This window comes from Vombatus ursinus, unplaced genomic scaffold (assembly GCF_900497805.2).
Source record: "Vombatus ursinus unplaced genomic scaffold, bare-nosed wombat genome assembly UNPS02014669.1, whole genome shotgun sequence".
NCBI classification, from domain to species: Eukaryota; Metazoa; Chordata; class Mammalia; order Diprotodontia; family Vombatidae; genus Vombatus; species Vombatus ursinus.
This window is the reverse complement of record NW_020954447.1, coordinates 134254-157635: the sequence shown is the minus strand read 5'-3', so window position 1 is coordinate 157635 and position 23382 is coordinate 134254. Positions and strand designations below refer to the sequence as shown.

At 46.4% G+C, this 23382-nt stretch overlaps 1 protein-coding gene and 1 pseudogene across 3 annotated transcripts; both read right to left on the bottom strand.

Moving 5' to 3' along the window:
• Window positions 1-3127: 3127 nt before the first annotated feature.
• Window positions 3128-3740, bottom strand: LOC114042676 (annotated as a pseudogene).
• A 16353-nt stretch (window positions 3741-20093) lies between these two features.
• Window positions 20094-23287, bottom strand: LOC114042681 (BOLA class I histocompatibility antigen, alpha chain BL3-7-like). Of its 3 annotated transcripts, none has more exons than XM_027861368.1 (8): window positions 23165-23287; window positions 22695-22955; window positions 22227-22505; window positions 21745-22020; window positions 21484-21592; window positions 20747-20775; window positions 20515-20559; window positions 20094-20330 (listed from the first exon to the last, which is right to left on the bottom strand). In XM_027861368.1, exons 1-8 carry the CDS (start codon window positions 23226-23228, stop codon window positions 20326-20328), a joined length of 1068 nt encoding a protein of 355 aa, XP_027717169.1. In that variant the 5' UTR covers window positions 23229-23287; the 3' UTR covers window positions 20094-20325. The 3 variants fall into 3 exon arrangements, with proteins under 3 accessions (XP_027717169.1, XP_027717167.1, XP_027717168.1); XM_027861366.1 differs by having other exon boundaries at window positions 22686-22955; window positions 23165-23281; XM_027861367.1 differs by having other exon boundaries at window positions 20747-20779; window positions 21488-21592; window positions 22686-22955; window positions 23165-23281.
• Window positions 23288-23382: the final 95 nt, after the last annotated feature.

The following is a 23382-nucleotide window of genomic DNA, read 5'->3' as shown; positions in this document are numbered from 1 at the left end:
CTGAACTCCTGCCAGCTTTGGCCTTCCTAGTAGCTGCTACTCTAGACTTAGGCCAGCAGCCTTTCATCCCAGCTCCTTTGAATCCAGAATGATGGTTTTCTATTATGATAGACCTCTTCTTTTAGTTCACATTTTCCCTCTGGAGGATTTCTGACGCTTCTGCTTCTTTTGTCCTTTTTCTTGATGTTTTGATGACCATTTGGTGGCATTGGATGGACTCTCTTATGACTTCTCATGGCACCATTTTCCTGGAAGTTTCAATTATTAAGGTCCTTCAAAGGGAGAAAGATTCCCAAAGAATTGAAAAGTTCTGAGCATTTTACCACCAGTATGCCAAGCAAATGATGGCAATAAAGAAGACAGGAGTCACTGTCAGCTACTCATCAGCCTGTTGTCCTGTCTTTGCAAAATCATTATGAGAATAGCTTCTGTAAATCTAGAGGACAGATTCTATTAAAAATGGAGAAAGGGCAAGACATTGAAAAATAGTTCCGAAGCACATATACTGTATCATATAACTGACTAAATTGTAGAGCATATGAGATCCCATGATATCTACTGTGAATAATTTTTAAAAGAATTTAAAGCATTTGACTCAGTAGAACTAAATGTGCCTTTGAAGGCTCCCATCAAACAAGTTAACTCCCACCAAATGTTAAAAAGAGAAAATTCTTTGATAGACGTAATGGAGAAATTTTCTATGAAGTACAGAGCACTGCCGTGAAATGAAATCTAAAACATAGTTCACCTATGAAGCAAACATAAATGAGGTTTTAGACATCATTTATGTGAATCCTTTTATAGCGAAGGAAATAGGCTCGCAGTAAGTAAAGTCATAGTAAATAAGAAGGCCAGGATCAGAACTCAGAATATTGGGTTTCAAATGTTATTTATGTTCCACTGCGCCAATCTGCCAGTAACGTGGAGCATGTTATGCCTTGAATCCAAACAAAAGGATAATCCTCCCTGGAAGGCAGGATTCTCCAATTCCTCCCATTCCCATATGACATCACACAAATCAGATCAACACTACAGAGCCTCTAAAGGGAAATCTATGACAATATCAAAGAGATTGAGCTAACCATCTGTACAATGAAAAAGCAAAGTGAAGGAAGTCCTAATATTGCCTGGAATTTCAATGGCACATGCCTCCATGTATGTTCATTCAGACTGTCAGTTGGTCTCTTGGACAGGAACACCAAATGGACACTAAGCTGGATACAGAATTGAATAGGAGGAGAAGAGTAGACTATATTTCATTGGAGAAAATGTGTGGTGCTTTCAGTAATTACAAACTGCCTATCTCATTAATGTCTATTTCTACTGATGATATGCATGGCTATGAGTCATAGAACACCATAATCTAGTGGGAAGAAAAAAAAATTGAAATTAAAGTGCCAGAAAATGGCCTAATTAGGCATCAAGAGCCTACAGTGGGTTACCAACAACTAGGCCAGGAGAAGTGGCATGAAATCCATTATCAGGTGTATATATAGACCAGGAAGGTCATGGCCAGTCATGTAGTAAGGATGAGAAGCAACAGATGGGTGGATATTAGCAAGATATTAAGGGAACCAAAAGGAGGCCCATGGCAGATTTATTGATAAACAGATGAGCATCAAGGAAGAAAAAGTCCATTTTTAGCCACTAACTCACAATCAGTAACCTGTTTTACATGGAACTTGGGCCTCTCACCTGTAAAAGTAAGAAGGTGGGATTAAATCATGTCTCCCCTTTCCTTCAAGTAATCTCTTCTGTCCCTGAAATGTGGGCACTACTTTAGGAAGTGAGAAATGCCACAATCTGCCTGCTTCTATCCCAAATATAGAAGGCCCTTGCCCATTCGCTAACTTCAATCACAGCATCTTAGGGGACAACAATTTTTGGTACACGGACATGAAGGCAGATTGACCTTCCTGACAAGTGTAGTGGGGAGCAAGGTGGAGGGGTCTCATTGAAAGAGATCACCAAAGTTTATCATTTTTACCTTTATAACAGCTCTGCTACAGTCCTTCTCTCCACTCGTACTGGTGTCACCTGTTGGGTCTCCCTGCCTCCAGTCTCTCCTCATTCCAGTCCATCTTCCACTCAGCTGCCAAAAGGATCTTCCTAAAATGAAAGTCTGACCCTATCACACATCACCACCCCAATTCAATAAACTCCAGGATCACCTGTCACCTCTGAGATGAAATACAAAAGTCTTTAAAGCTCTTTGTAACCCAGCCGCTTCCAGTCTTGTCACACTTTACTCCCCTCCACTCACTTTGGGATGGAGGGACACTGGACTTTCAGTGTTCTGCCCACAAGACTCCATCTCTCAACTCTGTGCTTGTTCACTGGCTGTCCTCCATGTCTGGAATGTGCTGCCTCCTCACTTCTGTTCTCTACCTCTATATAGCTTCTATACACATAGAGAATTCCATGTTGTCCCTTCCGTTGGACTGGGAGCTCCTTGAGGGCAGGAACTGTTTTGACCTTTCTTTGTATCCCTACTACTTTGGACAGGGCCTGGCACATAGTAGGTGCTTCATAATTGCTTGTTCACTGGCTTCTGGATTTACAATTCAAGGACCTGGGTTTAAAAATCAAATTCTGACTGGTATTACCTGGGTGGCCATGGACATGTCATTGACAAGCCCTTTGCATCAGTTTCTTCATCTGTAAAATGAGGAAATTGAACAAGAGGTCCCTTCCACCTCCTAATCTTATAGCCCTGTAAGCTATTATACACACTCAGAGGTACTGAGTGCTTCAGGTAGCACCTGGCTAGGGTGGGGGAGGGAGTGAGGAGGCAACTGAAATAGTTCCTCAGATTGCTATGTCTAATATAACCACAAGGGGGCGGGCTAGCCTTGAGCTAACCGATCATATAACTACAGGTATAGACTACCTATCCGTTCTAGCACTGAAAGGAAAGTCTTTAGTTACCCCACTGGCTGGGCCTCTGAAAAGGCTGGAAGAGGAGGCCTGTGAAGAGAGGTCAGGTCATGGTCTCCAGGGCTTCTCAGGCGCCCCAGGGATCCAAGGATGGGATCTATGAACTTGGATGGAGGTGGGGTGGGGAATCTCATCTTTATTTCCGTGTAATTGGCTTTCTTCACGTATTTTATTGATAATTTTTAAAGCATTATTCCCCAAAGGTGTCCCTAGTGGTTATCAGACAGCTGAGAGTTAGGGCTGTAGTCTTCTGCATCCTGCCAGCAATGCCTGGGTACATGGTGGTACCACCAGACAATATGGTATTTGCATATCAATCCTTTTGAGATATCAACATCACACTTCATGATTGAGTTGAAGGTAGTTTTATGGATTCCACAGGATTCCATGCCTAAGAAAGATGGTTGGAAGAGAGCTTCTGGGCATTGGAACCTCTCCTTGCCAGTGGTGATAGCCTGACCATCAGGGAGCTCATAGCTTTTTTCCAGAGAGGAGCTAGATGCAGCAGTGGCCATCTCCTGCTCAAAGTCTAGGGTGACATAATGTGGCTTCTCCTTGATATCACACACAATTTCCCTCTCAGCTGTGGTAGTGAAACTGTACCTTCTCTCAGTCAGGATCTTCATGAGGCAGTCCATCAGATCACGGCCAGCCAGATCCAGATGGAGGATGGTATGGGGAAGGGCATAACCTTTATAGATGGGCACAGTGTGGGTCACACCATCACCGGAGTTCATCACAATACCAGTTGTATGACCAGGGGCATACAGGGACAGCACATCCTGGATGGCAATCTACATGACTGGGGTGATTACTGCATAAAGGATAGAAAACACTGACTGAGGCCAGGAAGGCTGCCTTGGGTTTTGGCCTAAGCCAGCCTAGTCTGTCTACACTTAAGAGCTCATGAAGGAAAGCCCTTGTCGATTGGAAGACATTCTCTTGGACTGACTTGGGACCTTGGTCCAGTCAGTGGCACAGGTGGCAGTCAGGAGCCCCTGGGGAAGGGAAAACATGCTGCCCTTTGGAAATGGGAGGAAGTAAAAAAGAGGGCTTCAGTCAAGCCTTTCCTCAGAGACCAGGCTGTGTTTGCTCAGCTGCCCTGGCTCCTCAGTCACTTTCTATATTGGAAAGTCTGCTCCCAGACAGACAGCTCCAGGTGCCCTGGCTGGCACTGGGTACACCTCCCCTGGGAAGGAGAGAGGAGGGGGGATAGAGAGCAGAAATGCCAGGGTTGTTATAAGCCCTATAGGGGAAAGGTAACAACAATGGTCCAGGCCTATGTTTGCCTACACCTGGCCAATCTCCAAAGCTCTCACACACATGCAATCTCATCTGCTGGTGCTGATGGTGATGTTAGTGGCAGCAGAAGCTGCTGAAGCTGTCTCTTATTTTTGCTTCAGGTTGGCATGTACACTATCTGATTCTGTCCTCCTAAGAACCCTGGCATGTGCAAGCATTTCCCTCTTTTTACAGAGGAGGCTCATGGGATTTAGAGCTGAAAGGGCCCTAGACATAATCTAACCCAACCTACTCCTTTACAGAGGAAGAAGTTGAGGCCCAGGGAGGAGGAAAGTGCCCTGAATCCTAATCCAGTGATCTTTCACTACAGCTCCATTGAACGTGCATTTTTAAATCCGTACTATGGACAAAGCAGTGGGCTGGGGATACAAAGACAAAGATCAAAATGGCTCCTGCCCACAAGGAGCTTACGTTTCAGTAGGGGATGCAGTTTCTAAACAAGTTAGCGCAAGATGATGTGAGGAGGGTGCGAATAGTAACAAGCAGGGCAACACCTACCTGAGTGCTAACTTGAAAGAAGCCAAAAGGTGTAGAGGGTGGAAAAAGAGCATTCCAAACATGGAGGATGGCTTATCCAAAGGGATGGAGGTGGGAGATTGAGTGGCAAGGGGAAGAAACACCAAGTAGGTCAGTCTGAATGGAATATTGTTGTTGTTAAGTCATTTAGTCATGTCTGACTCTTTGTGACACCATTTTATGGGATTTTCTTGACAAAGATACTAGAGTGGTTTGCCATTTCCTTCTCCTAGGTCCCAATGTTACATTTGAGGAAACTGAGGCAAAACTGTGCCCAGGGTCACAGCTGGAGGTTGTCTGAGGCTGGGTTTGAACTCAGGTCTTCCTGACTCTAGGCCTAGAACTCTATCTACTTCACTACCCAACTGTCTCCACGGAGTATAGTCTAATGAGACGTCTAGAAAAGGTTAGTGCTTTGAATGTCAAATACAGGACATAGCATTTAATAGTAGAATGAATAGAGAGCCATTGAAGATTCTTATTCAAGGAAATGACAGGATTCAGTCTACTTTAGGAAGAATATTTTGGCAGCTGTGTGAAGGATGGGTTACAGAGGCAGAGACTGGAAGCAGGGAGAACAAAATAGGAGATTATCACAGTAGTCCAGGCAAGAGGTAATGACAATTTACAGAGTGTGGTGGTCCTCTGAGTAGAGAGAAGGAGAGGGATACTAGAGATGCTAGGGAGGTAGACTTAGAAAGACTTGGCAGCTGACTGGAAGTGAAGGAGTAGTAAGGGAGAGTGGAGAGGGAAAGATGACTGTGATTTGTGAACTTGGAGAAGTCAGAAATTATGGTGTCCTCAAGAGAACCTGGAAAGGTTAAAGAGATGGGTCCAGTGGGAAGGATGAGTTCTATTATGAGCATATGGAGTTTGAAATGCCTATTAGACATCCAGATGAGGTTGTCCAAAGGCAGTTCTAGAATCAGGACTACAGCTCAGAAGAGAGAAGATGGCCAAATTTGCAGATTTGGGGAGTCATCTGCATACAGATTAGAGTTCAACCCTATGATCTGATGAGATCACCTGGGCAGCTAAATCATGTAATGAACTGAGAATTTGCAAGTATAAAGAAATAATCTCTAACGATTGGCTGTTTACATCAGAACAAATTTAAATTTAAGATGTAAATCCTGGAAAAGTTTTTACTAAGCTGTGATTAGTGAAACTTGCTATTTGAGGTAAAAGCTTACAGGATTTTATTTTGAATAGTCTGATGGATCACAATCCATTGATAAATCAATAATCCACCATCTGAGAGAAATGCCATAAGCTACTTAGAGAATGTGATACTGGTGGGAAGTCAACATTGGGAAAAGCTGAGAGGACAATTTTAGCCTCAGTCTAAGATGGGATCCTCCCGGCTCTGTTTCCCCATTATGTTCCTTTGAAAAGGAATGTTACCTACCTAGCCATTCCTGAAACTGGCCATGAAGTGGATTTGATACTATATGGTTGGAAAATTGAATTATCTGAATCCAAATAGAGCTAAGGATGTTTTATCCCATCATATCTGAGCCCTGTAGTCTTTTCTGTCAGATTTGTGTCTTCCAGACTACAGGTCATTCACCTATAGTTGGTAGCAAACAGAGGGTAGCAGCATATGTCCCCTCATCGTCCCCAGATGCAGCCTGTGCTTGGTTCCAGGCAACCTTCTCCTTGGGACCCCCTCGAGGCAGGGACAGCTCTACACCCCTTGCCAGCAAGAAGCAGTTTCAGAAGCCGAGATCTTTGCCCCTTACCCCAAAAGAAATTGGGTCCCATTTGTTTGAGGGGGGTAATGATGAGGATGGGATCTGGACCCCAAAAAGGAAAAACCCTAGACTTTCCCACATGGCCAAATCTCTGGTGTTCACCTAAAGCTATAATCTATCAACTGGCCTTTCATTATCGCCATGCCCAGTCTCCCAGTTTTGCTACCTTGCCCTCTATTGTCTATAACCTCCCAATGGCCCCTGGCCACTTCCCACCCTTAATCCTATCTAGGCTCCATTCTCCCTTGGCCACTTGGTCCTGGTCTCTGGCTTTCTATTACCTCATAGTCCCCTCTCCCCCATAGACTATTTGGCCACTTCCATAGTCTTTCTGTATATAAGGTCCATCTTGTCGCCATTAAGGTGCTCAGATTCTTAAAATCTAGCCAATATCTCATTAATGTTCAGATTCCTTAAGGGTTTAGCCAATATGATGGATGTTCTAATAAACCTTGTCTTTGGCTGAATAAAAAAAAAAAAAAAAAGAAGGAGCCTGCAATTGATAAATGGTCTAAGGATATGAACAGGAAGTTTTCAGATGAAGAAATGAAAGTTATCTATAGTCATATGAAAAAAATGTTCTAAATCATTATTGATTAGAGATATTTGAATTAAGACAACTCTGAGGTACCGCCTCACACCTATCAAATTGGCTAATATGACAGAAAAGGAAAATGGTAGGTACTGGAGAAGATGTGGGAAAATTGGAACACTAATGCATTGTTGGTGGAGTTGTGAAATGATTCAACCACTCTGGAGAGCAATTTGGAACTATGCCCAAAGGGTTATAAAAACGGGCACACCCTCTGAACCAGCAATACCACTACTAGGTCTATATCCCAAAGAGATCATACAAATGGGAAAAAGACCCACATGTACAAAAATATTTATAGCAGCTCTTTTTGTGGTGGCCAAGAATTGGAAATTGAGGGGATGCCCATCAGTTGGGGAATGACTGAACAAGGTGTGGCATATGAATGTGATGGAATACTATTGTGCTATAAGAAATGATGAGCAGAACCAGAACATTGTACACAGGAATAGCAACATCGTTCCATGATCAACTTTGATAAACTTGGTTCTTCTCAGCAATACAATGCTCCGAGACAATTCCAAAAGACTCATGATGGAAAATACTATCCATATCCAGAGAAAGAATTAGGGAGTCTGAATGCTGACTTAAACATACTATTTTCACCTTTTTGTTGTTGTTTTCCTTTCTCTTGGTTTTTCCCTTTTGTTCTGATTCTTCTTTCATGACATGACTAATGTGGATATGTTTAATTTGATTGTACATGTATAACCTATATCATCTTGCTTACTGTCTTGGCAAGGAGGGAGGGAGAAAAAAGTTTGGAACTCAAAATCTTATAAAAGTGAATGTTGAAAACTTTCATGTAATTGGAAAAAATAAATGTAATGGAATTATAAATGAAATTGGAACTGTCATATAAATGGAAAAAATAAAATACTATTAAAAATTAAAAAAAGAAGAATGAGGGATCCTGGAAAGAATCAGAAGATTGTGTGATTGCATTTCCCCCTTCTCAGCTACCCTCCTTGAAAAAAGCACATGCAATTAGGGCCCCTATTTCCTATCCTATCACTGTCTTCTAAACCCTCTCTAATCTGGTTGCCATCATTCAAATGAAACTTTTCTCCAAAGATACCAGGAATGGCTTTCATTGCGAAATCTCATGTTCCTTATCAGTACTCATCCTTCTTCACCTGGCTGCACCATTTCACAGTGCTGACCATCTTCTTTTCCTGCATTTCATCTGCTCTCTAGGTTTTCATGACACTGTTTTCTCCTGGCTCTCCTCCTAGCTATCTCATTACTCCTTCTTGATCACTTTTACTGATTCTTCATGCATCTACTAACTGTTGGTGTCTCCCAAAGCTCTGTCCTGGCCTCATTTCTCTTTTCTGTAAGCACTCTCTCACTTGGTGATCTCATTGGCTCTCAGCTGGTCAGTTATCTCTATGCTGGTGATTCTCAGATCAATTTATCTAGCCGAAGTGTCTTTCTTCTTTCATGGGATAGCTAGGTGGCTTAGTGGAAAGAGCACTGGGCTTGGAGTCAGGAAGACCTGAGTTCAAATCCTTGGAAGTTTACTAGCTATATGACTTTTGGCAAATCACTTCTCTTTGCCTTAATCTACTGGAGAAGGAAATGGACAGACAGTACGATCCACAGGGTCACAAAGATTCAGACATCTTAATTGACAAGAAGTATCTATTCTAATCTTAAATCCCCCAGGACACTTTAAACTGGTTGTCCTATAGGTAATTAGCTCATCTTTAATGACTGTCCTTTCATCCTATTTAACTGGTTGCTGGGCTGGGCCGGGCCATCGCCAACTGTCCTGATTTTTTGTCTTGCCTCTGGACTCCTATGACTCTGGAGGAGTAAAGCAGAAGACTTTGCACAGTTCCGCCTCACTTCAACGGAATTCACACTCTCCTGAACCATTGATCCTCTTCCATCACAAAGGATGAATGAAATGTCAACCAGGCTAAGCCCACCCCTCAAAATGCAGAGAAGACCAAGCTGAGTTGAAAGCAGAAAAGCTTCGTTAGGAGGAAAATTAGACTTTGGTAAAGTGGAACCCCAGTACAACGTATAAAGGAATCCATAGCCTAGGAGAGGCAGGGGCAATTTATGCTTGAAATTTTAAAAGGGGAGATTTAGGGAGGGGTTAGCGTAAAGAATGGACAGTCTTTCCTAGAAACAGGAGACACAAAAGCAGAATGTTTTGCAGGAACAGTCGACCACCAGTCTGGTTCAAGCCAGTCTGAGACCCACAGCTCAGCAAGGTCAAGCAGTAAACACCAGCAAAGGCTTCTGGAAGAGAGCAAGACTTTTGGCTCACTGCAGGCTCCAAATTGGCTCCTTTCAGCAAACAGGCTGACTCTGTGTCTGGTAAGGTAACTCATAGAAAACAGACATATTAATCTGGGGGCAATCTCACAAACACAACAGTTGTTGGAGTCTCACCTATGATTATGAGTCATCAGAGAAAAAGAACCGTTATTTCTCCACTGCAAAGCCTGACATAGAACTACTCCATATAAATATTTAATCAAGATTTTTGAGAATGTTAGATTGACTCAAAGACAGAGTGAATGGAGGAAGGCATTTTTTTCATTTCTTGCAAGAAGCTGAGGTGCTGCTCCCAAAGAGCACACACACACTAATAAAGAACCAACAGCAAGTTCTTATACCTTAAGGAAGCCAATTAAGCATGCACAGGTGCAAGCATAGCTGTTAGTTATTTGTCAATACTTGTAGTTAAAGAGGACCTGCTAATCAGGGCATACTAACCCACAGGCATCCTGTTTTTACATTAACTTCTGTGGAAACAGAAAATTTCACAAACATGTTTTGTTTTGTTTTGTTTTTTACAAGAAGGAGTGGGGGCGGGGGTGAAGAGGAGGAGGAATTAAAGGAAGAAGAAGTACTCCCGGGTATTGTCCAGTAGTTTCAGTCGTGTCTGACTCTTCAGGACCTCATTTAGGGTTTTCTTGGCAAAGATACTGAAATGATTTGACATTTCTTTCTCTAGCTCATTTTACAGATGAAGAAACTGAGGCAAACCGGGTTAAGTGATTTGCCCAGGGTCACACAGCTAGCAAGTGCCTGAGGCCAGATTTGAACTCGGGAAGATGAGATTTCCTAACTCCAGGCCTGAACTCTATCCATTGCATCACTAGGAGGATGAGTTAAAGGAGACAGAGAAGGAGTTGAGGCAACAGGAGGTGGAGAAAGAGGAGAAAAGAGAAGACTTTCTGGCCATCAACCTGAGCCGGCATCATCATTGAGCACCCTCACACTGAGAGATAGAGAAGGGAACTTACTCCTTAAAAGAAAAAAAGACTTTATTTTCCCCAATAGAACTTGGGGATGGAGGCCAGAGTCAACCAAAAGGATTCTGGTGTGTCATGCTTTCAGAATGTATTTGACTTTCCGTTGTACACTAGACCTAGAGAGACCTGAAAGGAAAACAACCCAGAGATAAACACCGCTGGAGGGAGGGGACGAGAAGAGGGGCGGGGCGATATGTTACCCTGAGGGCGCTAGGACCCGTCGGATTTGGTCAGTGCTGGGACTGGCTAACTAAGATTGAGCAGCGGCTTAGCTTTTCCGGGCGTTAGAAGATTTCAGCTGCCAACCACAAACACCATCCTGCAAACCCAGGAGGCTGTAGAAGTCTACTCTATCAAACTTGGCAACTCCTAGGCAGAGGGGATCCCCAGGTCCCCGGGACCCAGAGACAAAAAGACAACCTCCAGACCCGGAGAGCCGCATTCTTTACAACGTTATACACCCAAAGTCGCCCTGCTCACTGAAATCATGGGATGTCCGACTTAAAATGGTCCCCAGAAATCACCAAGTTCAGTCTCCTTACTTTTTTGGATGAAAAAAAAAACGTAAATCTGGTGTGGTCAGCTGGCTTTCTGAACACTCCGCAGCTGGTCATTACCAGGACAGAGGGATCTGTCCATCAGTCCATTCGCTCGCTGGTTCAGTTCGTCAGTCAGGCAAACAGGCACCAAGAGCAGCGGTAACAGAGGCGCCCACAGTTATTCAGAACTGGTTCAGCGAGGACAGAGAAATTCCAGGACGCTTACGAACCATGACCAGGGATGGGAAAGGGGGGTTTTCCAGGCTACTTTCCTTCCTTGCCTGTTCTTCCTATTTTTTACTAAGTATCTGGGTCCTGAAGGCGGCATTGCCTGAATCCCAAGCGAGAGTCTGGAATTTGTCCCTATTTGGGGACAATTGTCCCTGTTTGGGGTGAGTGGTAGGATGAGGGGAACGGCCAGGGAAGGGAGCGAGCTGGGGCAGCCTGCTCTACTAGCGAGAATCGGAGATGTTTCTGGGAGAAGAAACCGAAAGTTGAGCAGGTCCTTTGACCCATGAGCCAAGAGAGCCAAGCCCTGGATCCCTGAAGCCTCCAAGTGGGGAAGGAGCACAGGTCCAACCTGAGCTCCAGTCCCTGCGTGTCTTCGGTTCTCGACTCTGTCCTCTGACCTCCACTGTCCACCCGCCCACGGATTTTAAACTTCACCAGCCACTGGGCAAATCAGGCTCTGGACTCAGCGGATCTCAGCGAGGGCGGGGGCGCTCCTATCTGAAATGGGGGTGAGGTGGGGTAACGGCGGAAAGGGCTGCCTGCTGTGGGCTCCAAGTCCCTGGTCTGAGAGCAGAGCTGGGGCCTTAAGGAGCCAGGCTGGGGAGCTGGACGATGTGGGAGGGTGAGCGCGCTGGGCACTTTCAGGGAGCCAGGAGAGGTGCACGGCAGCCGAAATGGGTATTTCTGACAGGAGCAAAGAGCGATGGAGGAAGAGGTTCAGAAGTGGGATCTGGCTGGGCCTGACAGCCTAGAGGCGGCAAGTGAAGTCACCCCTTCTAGCGAAAGCCCCATTGAACTCAGGATTCGGGGAAGAAGGATGAGTGTGGGGTTGGTGGGTCCCTACTGGGCAGTAGTTTCTAGGGGAAGAAGTTCCCAAGACATTTCACTTTTGCTGGACTTGGGAATGTTGGGACCACTGGGAGGGCAGGTCAGGGTAAGAGTGAAGGGAAACTGTATCAGGGAAGGAATCCTACATGGGCAGGGGATCCTGGGTCTGCAGTAATTGTGTCTTGGGTAAGGTAGATCTTGCAATGGAGGGGGGGGGGCGGGGAGGGATCTGTTTGAGAATTACCAGTCATCACTGACTGCTTCCCAGGACTCTTGTGAAGGGACAGACCGCCTTGGGGGCAAATGTGGGGAAGTTCCCTACTCTAGTGGTGCTTGGGGGCTCAGGGATTTGGTCCATGGATCGAGGGCCTGGGGAAGATGAGCCAGAAGAAGCAGGGTGATTGCCAGCAGTCTGCAGTCACTGCCACCATCCAAGGGCTGGGGGAGGGGCAGCTCTGGGGCTTACCAAGGACCCAGAGGGTGGAACTCCTCCCAATGTCTAGCAGTTCTCTTCCTGGTCAGTGTAACTGAAGAGCCCCCACTCTATGGAAAGCCTGGGCTGTGACAGAAGTAATCAAGTTGGTACAGCCTGGGCCCTGAGGAGCTTCCAGTCTTGTTAGAGTCAACCACTCTAACATACAAGCAGCTGTAATAAAGCAAACTGAAGTGTCCACAAAGTTCTGTTTGCGCCTTGTAGATAGAAGAATCATTTCCAAATGAAGTGGTGTGGCAAGCCATCTTGGAAGAGGTGACATTTGTTGAGCAGGGTCTAATAGGATGAACAAATTTTTACTGATTTAGTAATGGAAGGGCATTATGGGTGTAGGGAATGGTATGGACAAAGGTACAGAGGTAGGAAAGTATAGGATGTGGACTCAAAGGATTAAAATTAATTTTTTTCATGAAGGAGGATATTCCCCATTTAATAACAGTTTGGGTGGAGAGAAGCTATATGCAGGCTCAAGGACTTGTCTAAAGGGGAAATAAGGCATTTTCCTGCCTCAGGGGCAATTATTTTCTCCAGTGAAAGGGATCACTGCCCCTTGCCCTCACTTAGGATGAGGGAAGGGTGGTCCCCTTTTGGAAAAAAAAAAAAGGGCCTCCAATTCATCTGCTGATGCCATACTGGACACTGAACCTATTACAGGGACTTTAGAGATAAAACCCTTATTTACAGTTAGGAAGATGAGGTCCAGAGAAGTGATGGGATTTGCCCATATGCAAACAGTAGCAGAAGAAGATTTGACCTTGGGTCATCTGCTTCTTGGTGGAGAGACAGTGAATAGGACAGTTTGGCTGAAGCAGAGAGGGCTTGAGGGGCACTGGTTGGAAACGAGGCTGGGAGGGCAGGCTGCTGCCAGATCAGGGACGATGAGTCCTCAGTTGGACAAAGTGCACAGTAAGTCATTGGGACAACACAACATGAGCTTATCCTCTGGAGCTCAGCAGTGAAGCCTTCACCACTGTCAGCTGGAATCATAATAGAGACGACTCATAGAAGGAAGAAAGTCTAGGGGAGTGGGCACAGCATCTCTTTGTCTGCCTTTGTCTCCCAGGGATGTTTTCTTCTTGGTCACAAATTCTTACCTAAAGATCTTCATTCTTTTTAAACTGCCCTTCTCGCTTCACTCCTCCTTGCCTCCAGGGCCAGGGTTTGACAACAGGCTCCTAACTGGCTTTCCCTTTCTTTCCTCTGAAGTCTGAACCATGTCTAGTCTCTTTTGGAGGAGCCAGGAAACATTCCCTGTTTATCATATTCACAGTCAGCTCCCTGACTAGTTACACTGTAATTAATCACTCGATTAATTAACAAACTCTTGCTACCTGACAGGCTCTGTAGGTAAGGATCCCTGGGCTGCATATTGGCTTAGAAAACCACATATTAACATTCTTTATGTTTTATTGCACCTTTATTTTGTAAAATATTTCCCAATTACATTTTAATATGGTGCCATAAGTATTTGACACCAAGTCTAGATCATTAAGATCTGAGGCTCAGTTCATCCAAAGGAGAAAGAGAAAGTCTAGAATTTCCATTTTTTTTTCATCCTCCTCATCTTTTTTTCCTTTTTCTTTTGGTTACTCTTTGGTGAGGCAAAGTATTTTTTCTTCACTTCTTGTATTCCTTGGGCCAGGACAATTGCCCAACCAAATCCTAAAAATTAGGAAATGGTGGAAGGTCCTTTAGAAGATCTGTGGGTCTTTGGGGTAGTGTGTGATAGGAACAAGGGTTTCTAGTTTCCCAAAAATGAGAATTAGTTTTCCCTAAAAGGCAACAAGGCAGTATCTAGGATTTGATTGGCCCTTGTCTCCCTCAAGGTAGCTTCCTGGTGACCCAAGGGCTCCTAAAGTCCCCTCCATGGGGAGGTGTAGCTCTTTCAGCATGGTACCTTTTTTGGAGTCACCCACCCCGCCCTGCTGACCAGACAAGTTTCCACTTGGAAGTGAGAGGAGCCCCATCCAGAAAAGTATCACTGGGTCCTTGGTGCACATCATCACCGGGTTAGGACAAAGTCAACCTCCTTTCTTTAACGTTCAATGATTTGTGAGAGCCTTATTTCATTCCAACATTGAACCTGAACTATCAGCTAGCTGTTGTTCAGCAGCATACCCTCTAACAAAAGGAGAGGACCAGATCCTGAATGTCTTTAGAAAGAATAAGGACTCCAGGAGAGTTCAGGGAATCACTGGAAAGAATGCAAAGACCAAAGACAGGCCTTTTGTCCTGTTTCTTTTCCCTATGACCTCTTTCTCCCATCATCTCCTCCCTTTCTCCTCACTCAGAGTGTTCCTAGTGAACTGGGCTCTGGATAAACTGACCAACCCAACACTAACCAAGCTGTGGCCTAGCATCTGGCTTAGTCACTGATGCCCAGGCTGCAGCTGACAGGAGCCAGTTATAGCTTTGTGTGTGTGTGATTTTTATTTATTTGATTTTGAACTTATGAAATAAAACAAGCGTTTACATAGCATAGTTGGATTTTAAAAAAAGATGATTGCAGATGAAACTCTGTGTATATGTGTGTGTGTGTGTGTGTGTGTGTGTAAAATCATTCTATACATACTTCTACTTGTCAGTTCTTTCTTTGGATACATATAGCTTCTTCCTTCACAGGTCCTTTGTACTTAATTTGGGTACTTATAATATTCAAAATGACTTACTCATTCAAAGTTGTTCTTAAAACAATATTGCTGGTATTGTATACAACATTCTCTTGGTTCTGCTCATTTCGCTCTTCATTATTTCCTGCAAGTTTTTCTACATTTTCATCATTTCTTATAGCACGGTAGTATCTCATAATAATCATGTAATACAACTTGTTCAGCCATTCCCCAACTGATGAGCATCCTCATGATTTCTAGTCCTTTGCAACCACAAAGAGAGCTGCTACAAATATTTTAGAACATGTAGGTTCTTTTCCTTTTCCCCCAATCATCTTTGGAAATAGACCTACTAGTGGTATGGCTGGGTCAAAGGGTATGAGCAGTTTTCTAAGTCTTATTGATGAATTGATTGGTTAGTAGTTATTGTGTCTCATACATATATATGCATTCAAAATTATGGGTATACGTACACATGGACTTATATATACAAAGAGTGCCTAAAGGCACCTAAAATACAGTTATAGTTCCCTCATTCTGATATAAGTAAACAAGTCAAGTTCTCAGTATTGTGGTGGTCTAAAAGATTCATACCTCTGTATGTTAAATGTTGATATAGTTCATCTAAAAAAAAATTGGCCAATATGATGATACTGGTATGGTTAACTTGACCAAAAATTACCTAATGACACATTCCCTGACCACTTCTATTACTATCCCATCTATAACCTAGATCAGGGCATCTTAACTTGTTTGTGTGTCATCTGGTGAAGCTTTTAATAAATGCCTTCTCAATAAGCTAGTGTGGTTTTTGGAAATTTAATAGTCAAAGGAATAATTACATTTCAATTAAAAGTTAGGCAAAATAAAGATGTATTTTTTCCCATCCAAATTCCCAGACCCCCTGAAAATTCTCATCAAATTCCTTGGGCGTCAGCGTACCTCAGGTGAAGAACCCCTGACAGACAAATATACCTTCTACTTTGAAGCTGAAGCCCCCTTCCCACTGGGAAGCCTTCCCTGGGTATCCCACACTGAACGCCTAAGGCTGACTTAGCCTAGGCCACATAAGCTAGTACCTAATCATGACCCCATGTTGTTTACTATTGTTCCATATATGTGCAATCTATTTGCCAGTGACCCAGAAAGCAGCTTAAGGATCCTCAATTTCCAGAATCTTTCTTCAATAACTTGTTATTTATCATTATTCTACTGAATAATCAAGTTTCTAGTCATTGTCAAGCAGATTTTACATTCACAGAAAAGTCCTAGAGATCAGAGGAATGGATTCGGGGAGTTGAGTCAGTCAGGCCAATAGCATTTATTGAGTCTCCTATGGACTAGGCGCCTGTCCTAAGCAGCTAGACCAGATGGCCTCGGAGCTTCTTCAAACTCTAAACTGATGATTCTGTGAAGTCCCCAAGCTCACTGGTAAGTATGAAGCCTTCAAGGGCTAGTTTGTCAGAGAACTGCACCCGCCACCTCCCCTCTTCACATTCATCATTGTAGAAAGGAGGATACTCTAATTCGAAATCCTGTAATACCACTGGGTGGCAGGAATGTCCTGCTTAGGAGATAAAAGACAGCTGCCTCTCATTCACAATGGGAGGAATTCTTAGGGTTGTGAAGGGATTGGATGAAAGTCATCATTTTAATGAGTATCATAGGAATTAGCACTTGAAAACAATAATAACAGCTAGTATTTCTATAACAAGCTTTGCAAAGTACTTTGTAAATATGATCTCATGTGACCTTCACACCCATCCTGGGAGAGAGGTGCTATTATGACCTCCATCTTACAAATACTGAAACCTGAGGTGAGAGGTTAAGTGACCTGCTTAGGGTCACAAAGCTATTAAGTGTTTGAGATGGGATCTGAACTCAGATCTCTCTGACTCTAAATCAGAGGCTCCACTGACTAAGCCATCTCACTAGCTTGAAATTGAGACCCATTTACTGCTGCAAACGAGGAACATGAGCCCCAATTTCATCTCACGTGGACGCCTATGAAAATGAAATTCATTTAATATTCCCCTAACTTTGGACAGGGCCAGGGGGTTTGGTTTCAGGCATGCTATTGACGCCCAGGGGCTGCAAACACAGGAGATGGAAGCACATGGCTGTGATGCACAGGGACACCTTCTCTCCTCTCCCATCCTGCTTATGCCTTTGTCTGAAGATTCCAGAGATATTTACAGATTCCAGGGGAGATCCTTGCTAGAAACAGGGGATTCAGGAGAGGGAGAGCTGCAGAATGAGGTGCCCATGTTTAAGGGATTAACTGGAGATACAGAAGAAATATTTCAGAGGCAGACCTCCACATGTCTATCCAGGGCAGACTTTACCCAGGGCTGCTGCCAGGATGTGGAGTGTTGGGCTTGGGAGGCCCCGTGGTGGACTGGAAGACCTGAGGTCAGGTCCTAACTCTGGCTTTCATTGGGTGTGTGGCTCTGAGCACCTCACTGAGCCTCTCTGTACCTCAGTTTGTTCATCAGTAAAATGAGAACAACATTTGCATTGTCAGTGATACTAAGGCTAATAAGAAGCCAGATCTCTTGCTTTGAACCTTTGAGTTACAGGGAAAATATCGGGAAAGCAAGGAGGCAAAGCTAAGGTCCTTGTAGAGCAAGCTAAGGTTTGGGCCGGGAAGGCCTGTGTTTGCCAGACCCTGACCCCAGCACACATATATGGGACTCTAAAAGGATGTTGACCCAACAATTGTTCCCAATGGGTAGTCTCAACATCCTTCCATGGTCCTATGTGTGTTGAGTAGGTAGTAGCAAAGGGCCAGCCAGGGAACCCCTTGATGTGAACCAACCATAAGTGTAGAGAAAATCAGAATCACAGAATCTGAGAGTCATTTGGGCCCTCAGAGGTCAGCTAGTCTAACCAGTGATGTCAAACTCAAACAAAAATTTGGTGGTGGTGATTTCATTTTCAACACTCTGTGACCCCATTTGGGGTTTTCTTGGCAAAGATACTGGAGTGATTTGCCACTTCCTTCTCCAGCTCATTTTACAGATGAGGGAACTGAGGCAAACAAGGTGAAGTGACTTGCCCAGGGCCACACAGCTTGTGTCTGAGGCCAAATTTGAACACAGGAAGATGAATCTTCCTTACTTCAGGCCCTCCGCTCTATCCACTGTGCTACCTGGCTGCCCACAAATAGAAATGGGAGCCACTAATTTGTACTTAAGGATCACTTCAGGCCACATACTTTGTAGAATCCACACTCTAACAAAGCCCATAGGATTTAGTCATAGTTCCTCCAAGGCAGGGCCTGCTGGAGCAGCCCTTCCTGCTTATGGACACCTATAATGGTTTAGAGAGGGGATTTGGAAAACTGGACTCTGGGGGTCACAGAATTAATGAATTAGGGTTAGAAAAGTAATTCCAGTTCTCTGAGAGATGTTTCATATTTCAGCAAACTAATTATTCATCAGAGATATAAAAGCTCTATTTTTGTCATGCTCCTTGTAAGCCACATAGGGACGGGAAGTCTCGTGAAAAGAGAAAAGACAAGTCCTCCATGTACAACCCTCCACAACTGGATGACCAAGGCAAGAGGAAGCTTCTGGGCTCAAAGAAGAAGATGGCTCCACTCCCTTGAAGCTCTTTCCCTACTTCAACCCCAGGGTCCCCAAATCCTGTCTGGCCATGGGATAAGATGGCTTACACCCCAGGGGAGATTGTCCACCCACTTATCACAGAATCCCTGGGCTGCTTGGGAGATGAACTGGGGCTCAGAGAGAGGCCTCCAACCTCCTGCTGCAAAAACTATGTTCTAGCCACTCAAAGCGTTGTATGAGCAACAAATACCCAGCATGACCCCAGGATCTGATCTGACATTTTTAGTAAATGTTTTCTCTTAATTATCACATATCAGCTAGGCGATAGGAAGGCCTGCTTCCACCTCTTTGTGTCTGCCCTCTGTAGGTCAATGAATCATTGTAATGGGAAACCCTGCCACACAGGGATTGTAGAACAAGGGAGCAAAACTTGGATGGCCTCAGAAGAGGAAAAAAATTATCCAATGCTAAGCTAAGATAGTGATTATAAGATGGGAGAGAAATAGAAATCATTAAAACACTCATCTTTTTTGAAAGAAACAATAGGGAAGAACAAAAGAGGGAAAAGTAAAAGTTCCCAGCATCATGGATCATCCCAAAGGGGAAAGGAGAGTGGGAGAGGAGGAAAGATACAGGTGGAGATCGATCAACGGACTCTAACCACATACAGGGTCAGGACCCCATTGAGGTAGAAAAGGGCCAGGTGCTTCTTTCTTTTTAGAGAATAAATATTCCCTTCTTCGTTAATTCCAAGGTGAAACCCTTCCCTTCTTCAGAGGGGGAAGCCCCCACCTGCGGTTAGGGTCAGGGCCCTAGAATGGGCCCTGAGCAGAGGCCACAGAAGCCTTTAGGGAGGCCCCTGCAATGAAAGAAAAGCAGGTACACATAAACAAGGAGAGAAAAAAATGACAAAACAGAGAGAATTGGAACTCTTTGAAGGCTGGTGTTGAGGGTCGGCTTATGGGCTAGACACCCAGCAGACTGTTTGGCCTTCATTCCAGTTATAGGAGGAACACACGGCCTGGGCTCCGTCTGAGGCCCTGGAACAAGTCCCAATATACCATGTCCACAAGTGCACCCGAGCAGTACAAAGCAAAGACAAGCATCTGCACCCTCACCACGTATAATACGCCAGCCCTCCCCCAGGCTCCTTCCCCTCTTGGCCCCAGCCCCGACCTGCACTCACAGACTCAGCAGACCAAATAAAAGGATTCTCCGATGTCTCCAATCTTTCATTTATTTTCCTGTCATAAGCCCAAAACATCTCCATGTTGTCATTCTGTCCCCCAAAATCCCCCACCCAAATGCAAGGCTCAGTTGAGGTTGTAAAGAAAAGCTAAAGTTTCAAGAACAATAATTCATTAGGCTTTTTTTTTTGGTTAGACAAAGCTCCCAGAGGTCAGTGCAACATCAGATGTGGAGGGTTCATTTCCAAAACCCTCTGCCCTTACTGCTGGTTGTCTCCCTGTGGAATGAGACAGGCAGAAAAAAAAGAAGGCAGGGGAGGGAGGTCTTAGAGAACAGGGTGAGGGCCCTAATGATACTTCCCCGGGGCTTGGGCCAGTAGAGTCCAGGGAGGATCCCAGGAGCTAGTGCTGGGGAGAGAAGCCAGGGGTCCACAGAAACAACACAAGGACTGGAGACTTGTTTTCTTCCTCAGGCCCATAGCAGGCAATTCTCTCAAGCTGAAGAAGGAAAGACAGATTCAGGGAGATCCTCCAAGTCCCCTCTGGCCTCCAGCCTCTCATCATTCTGAAGGGCCTGCCTCTCCACCCATCCAGTCCTCAGCCCAACCTCTCACCCACCCTCCTCTGTGCTTGGCCCCCTTTACCCCAGCCCCTCTCTCCTTCCAGGCCCCCAGAGTCTCACCTTTGGCTGGGAAAGAGACATCGGACCCCGGTGCACTGTCACTGCCTGGAGACAAAGGAGGGAAATGATCCAGTCAGGGACATACATTTCAGAACCAGGGTATAGGAAGGGAAGAAAACAACAAGGGAAGGCTACTGGGCTAAGCCTCTCCTCTGCCTTCTCATTGTTCAGGTCCCTGAGATGTTATGGGCTAGGCCCTTCCTTCTACCCTTCATGTCTACCCTTCACCTACCTGCAGCCGGAACATAGCCCCCTCCTTTTCTACCTGGAAAAGAAAACAAATTTCCAGTGAGGAATTCAGGAAAGGAGACCACACGAAGGTCTCAGGAGTTCACTGGTTTGTCTTGGAGACACAACAAATTACAACTGGGACTGCACCCCTGACCCCCACTCCAGTCCAGCCTCTGGATGCAAGAGGAAGAGAGAAAAGAGGCCCCCCAAATGGACACTTCCCCACCTCCAGGCCTGCCTCCAGGGGTTCCCAAGGCTGGTCTACAGCCCCAGCTGGGGGACACCCAGGCCCTCTGGCAGAGATCCCCATATTCATTGCTGATCTGAGTCTGAAGCAGATTCCCCACTAGGCCAGCCTGTTATACCCCTGCCAGGCATCCTCCAGAAAAATGGTTTCTAGGTAGGGATTTGTTTATCTAGAACAGCGGTGAAGAACCTGTGGCCTTAGTTAACTTTAAAATTAACAAATAGTTTTCATTTTTTTAAATTACTAAGTACATAGCAGTTAGATTTTTACAAAACAATGTACATTTTTAAATATGTCTAACTAAAGTTTCTTGAATTTGGCCTTTTTGATTACAGCTGAATTTCCCTAGCCCTGATCTAGACTCTTAAGTACTATCTCACAGTCACTTAAATGGGAAAGAGAGCACTTGGGGACAGAAAGACAAGCTTCTGGTCAGGGGAAGCCAGGATCTCCACGGTGCCTGCTCCCTAAGGACCCCCTCCCAGTCCTGCCCACCTGAATTCTTCTTCCTCCAGATCACAACTCCAGCAATGACTGCAATGATGTTGATGAGGACAACAATGACCCCTGCAATGACCAGGGTGGAGGAGAACTCTCGCTCTGAAATGGAAAAGGGCAGCGAGAGGCCCTGATCCCTCTGAGGCCTGAGATTCACTAGCCCCTCCCCCACTTCCCCCCAGTCACCCCACCTCCCTCTGGTCTTTTGGGAATGGGAGGGATGGCCTTTCCCAGCCCCTCCTCACGGTCCTTACCCCACTTCAGGGTGAGGGGCTCAGGCAGTCCCTCGTGCTGAACTCGGCAGGTATATTTCCCTTCCTGGCCCGAGGTCACATCCACACCTGCCCACTTCTGGAAGGTCCCGTCCCCTGCGGGCCTGGTCTCAATGAACTCTGTGTCCTGGAGCTGTTCCTCCCCATCCCGAAGCCAAGTCAGGGAGATGTCCGCCGGGTAGAAGTCCTGGGCCCGGCACCGAAGGGTCACCTCCCCGTCGGGGGCAGTGTGGCGAGTCACTCTGGCGGAGGGCGGGTCTGGAGGCAAAGGGCAGAGACATTTCCAGGCTCTCCCTTTCCCCCTCCCCTCCAAGGGCACGAGGACGGGTTGGGCCTGGGGGAACACCCCACAATCCGGGCGTCCCTGAGGGTCGGGGACCCGGGGCTGATGCTGCAGGGGAGGTGGAGAAGGACGGGCTGGGGGCCTTGAGCGTCGCGCACACGCTGGCGGATTGGAGCCCTACCCGCCCTCTTCAGCGTCTCCTTCCCGATCTCCAGGTACTTCTTGAGCCACTGCACGCACTTCTCCTCCAGATAGGCTTTCTCTCTCTCAACCAGGCTCCTGTCCGCCTCCCACTTGCGCTTGGTGTTCAGAGCCTGGGGCACCAACGCGGTCCACGTGGCGCTCTCCGTGTCCAGAGCGATGTAGTCGTGGCCGTCGTAGGCGAATTGGTAAAACCCGCGCTTGAAGGTGAGCTCGGGGGAGACCTCGCAGCCGCAAATGCTCTGGTAGGTGTGGACCCCTGCCCCGCCCCCAGCCCCAGGTCAGCGCGGCCAGACGTCTCCCAGCCCGCACCGATTCCCTGCCCCCCCCCCCCCCGCCCCCCACGTCTGCAGTGGGAGCCACAGGAGAAAGTGGGACGGGCCTCGCCCCCGCCCCTCCCCCTCCCCTCTGCTCTGGGGCTCACGTGACGCTCACGCACCGCCCTCACTCTGGTTGAAGTAGCCGCGGAGGTTTTCCAGGCCCACCCGGTAGCTCTGTGCGTTCTCCTTATTGACCCGCGTGTTCCGCTCCCAGTAGCCCGGCTCCATCTGCTCCATCCACGGCGCCCGCGGCTCCTCCCTGGCACTCGCGCCGTGGCTGTCGAAGCGCACGAACTGCTGGTCGTCCACGTAGCCCACGGCAAGGAACCGGGGCTCCGCGAGCTCGGGCGAGGCCATGGCGGCGTCGAAATACCTCAGGGAGTGAGAGCCTGGACGTGGGGACCCGGGCCGGGGTCAGGACAGTGACTGCGTAGACCGGACCCCGGCGGCCCCGGGGAGTGGCCTTGGGAACCCCGCCGCCGCGAGATGCCTCCTCCCCGGCGGCATCCCAGCCCCGTCGCCCCCGGCACCGCTACCTCGACCTGCTGTGTCCTGTGTCCAGTGTCCAGGCGGCCAGTTAATAGTATTCTCTACTTACCTGCCCGGGTCTCCTTCGGGGCCAGGATCCCCAACAGAAAGAGAGAGCACAGATAAGGCTCCATGGTAGAGAAGTGAAACTTGTTTGCTCTGGGTTTGGCTTCACCGAGGCTCTGCCAGCCAATAGCAAATGGAAGACAGAAAATGTCATTGGTGACTGGGCAGCACGAGCACTGAAGGGTTAGGAGACCAGAGGTGAAACTGAAGGAGGAAATGCGC

Excerpts from the sequence above, each read along its gene's own strand:
- LOC114042681 (XM_027861366.1), bottom strand. The coding sequence starts at position 23,228 with ATGGAGCCTTATCTGTGCTCTCTCTTTCTGTTGGGGATCCTGGCCCCG. Across the intron at positions 22,956-23,164 it reads CCCGAAGGAGACCCGGGCAG|GCTCTCACTCCCTGAGGTAT; the intron begins GTAAGTAGAGAA and ends CCCCACGTCCAG. Across the intron at positions 20,560-20,746 it reads GGGCTATGTTCCGGCTGCAG|GCAGTGACAGTGCACCGGGG; the intron begins GTAGGTGAAGGG and ends CTTTGTCTCCAG.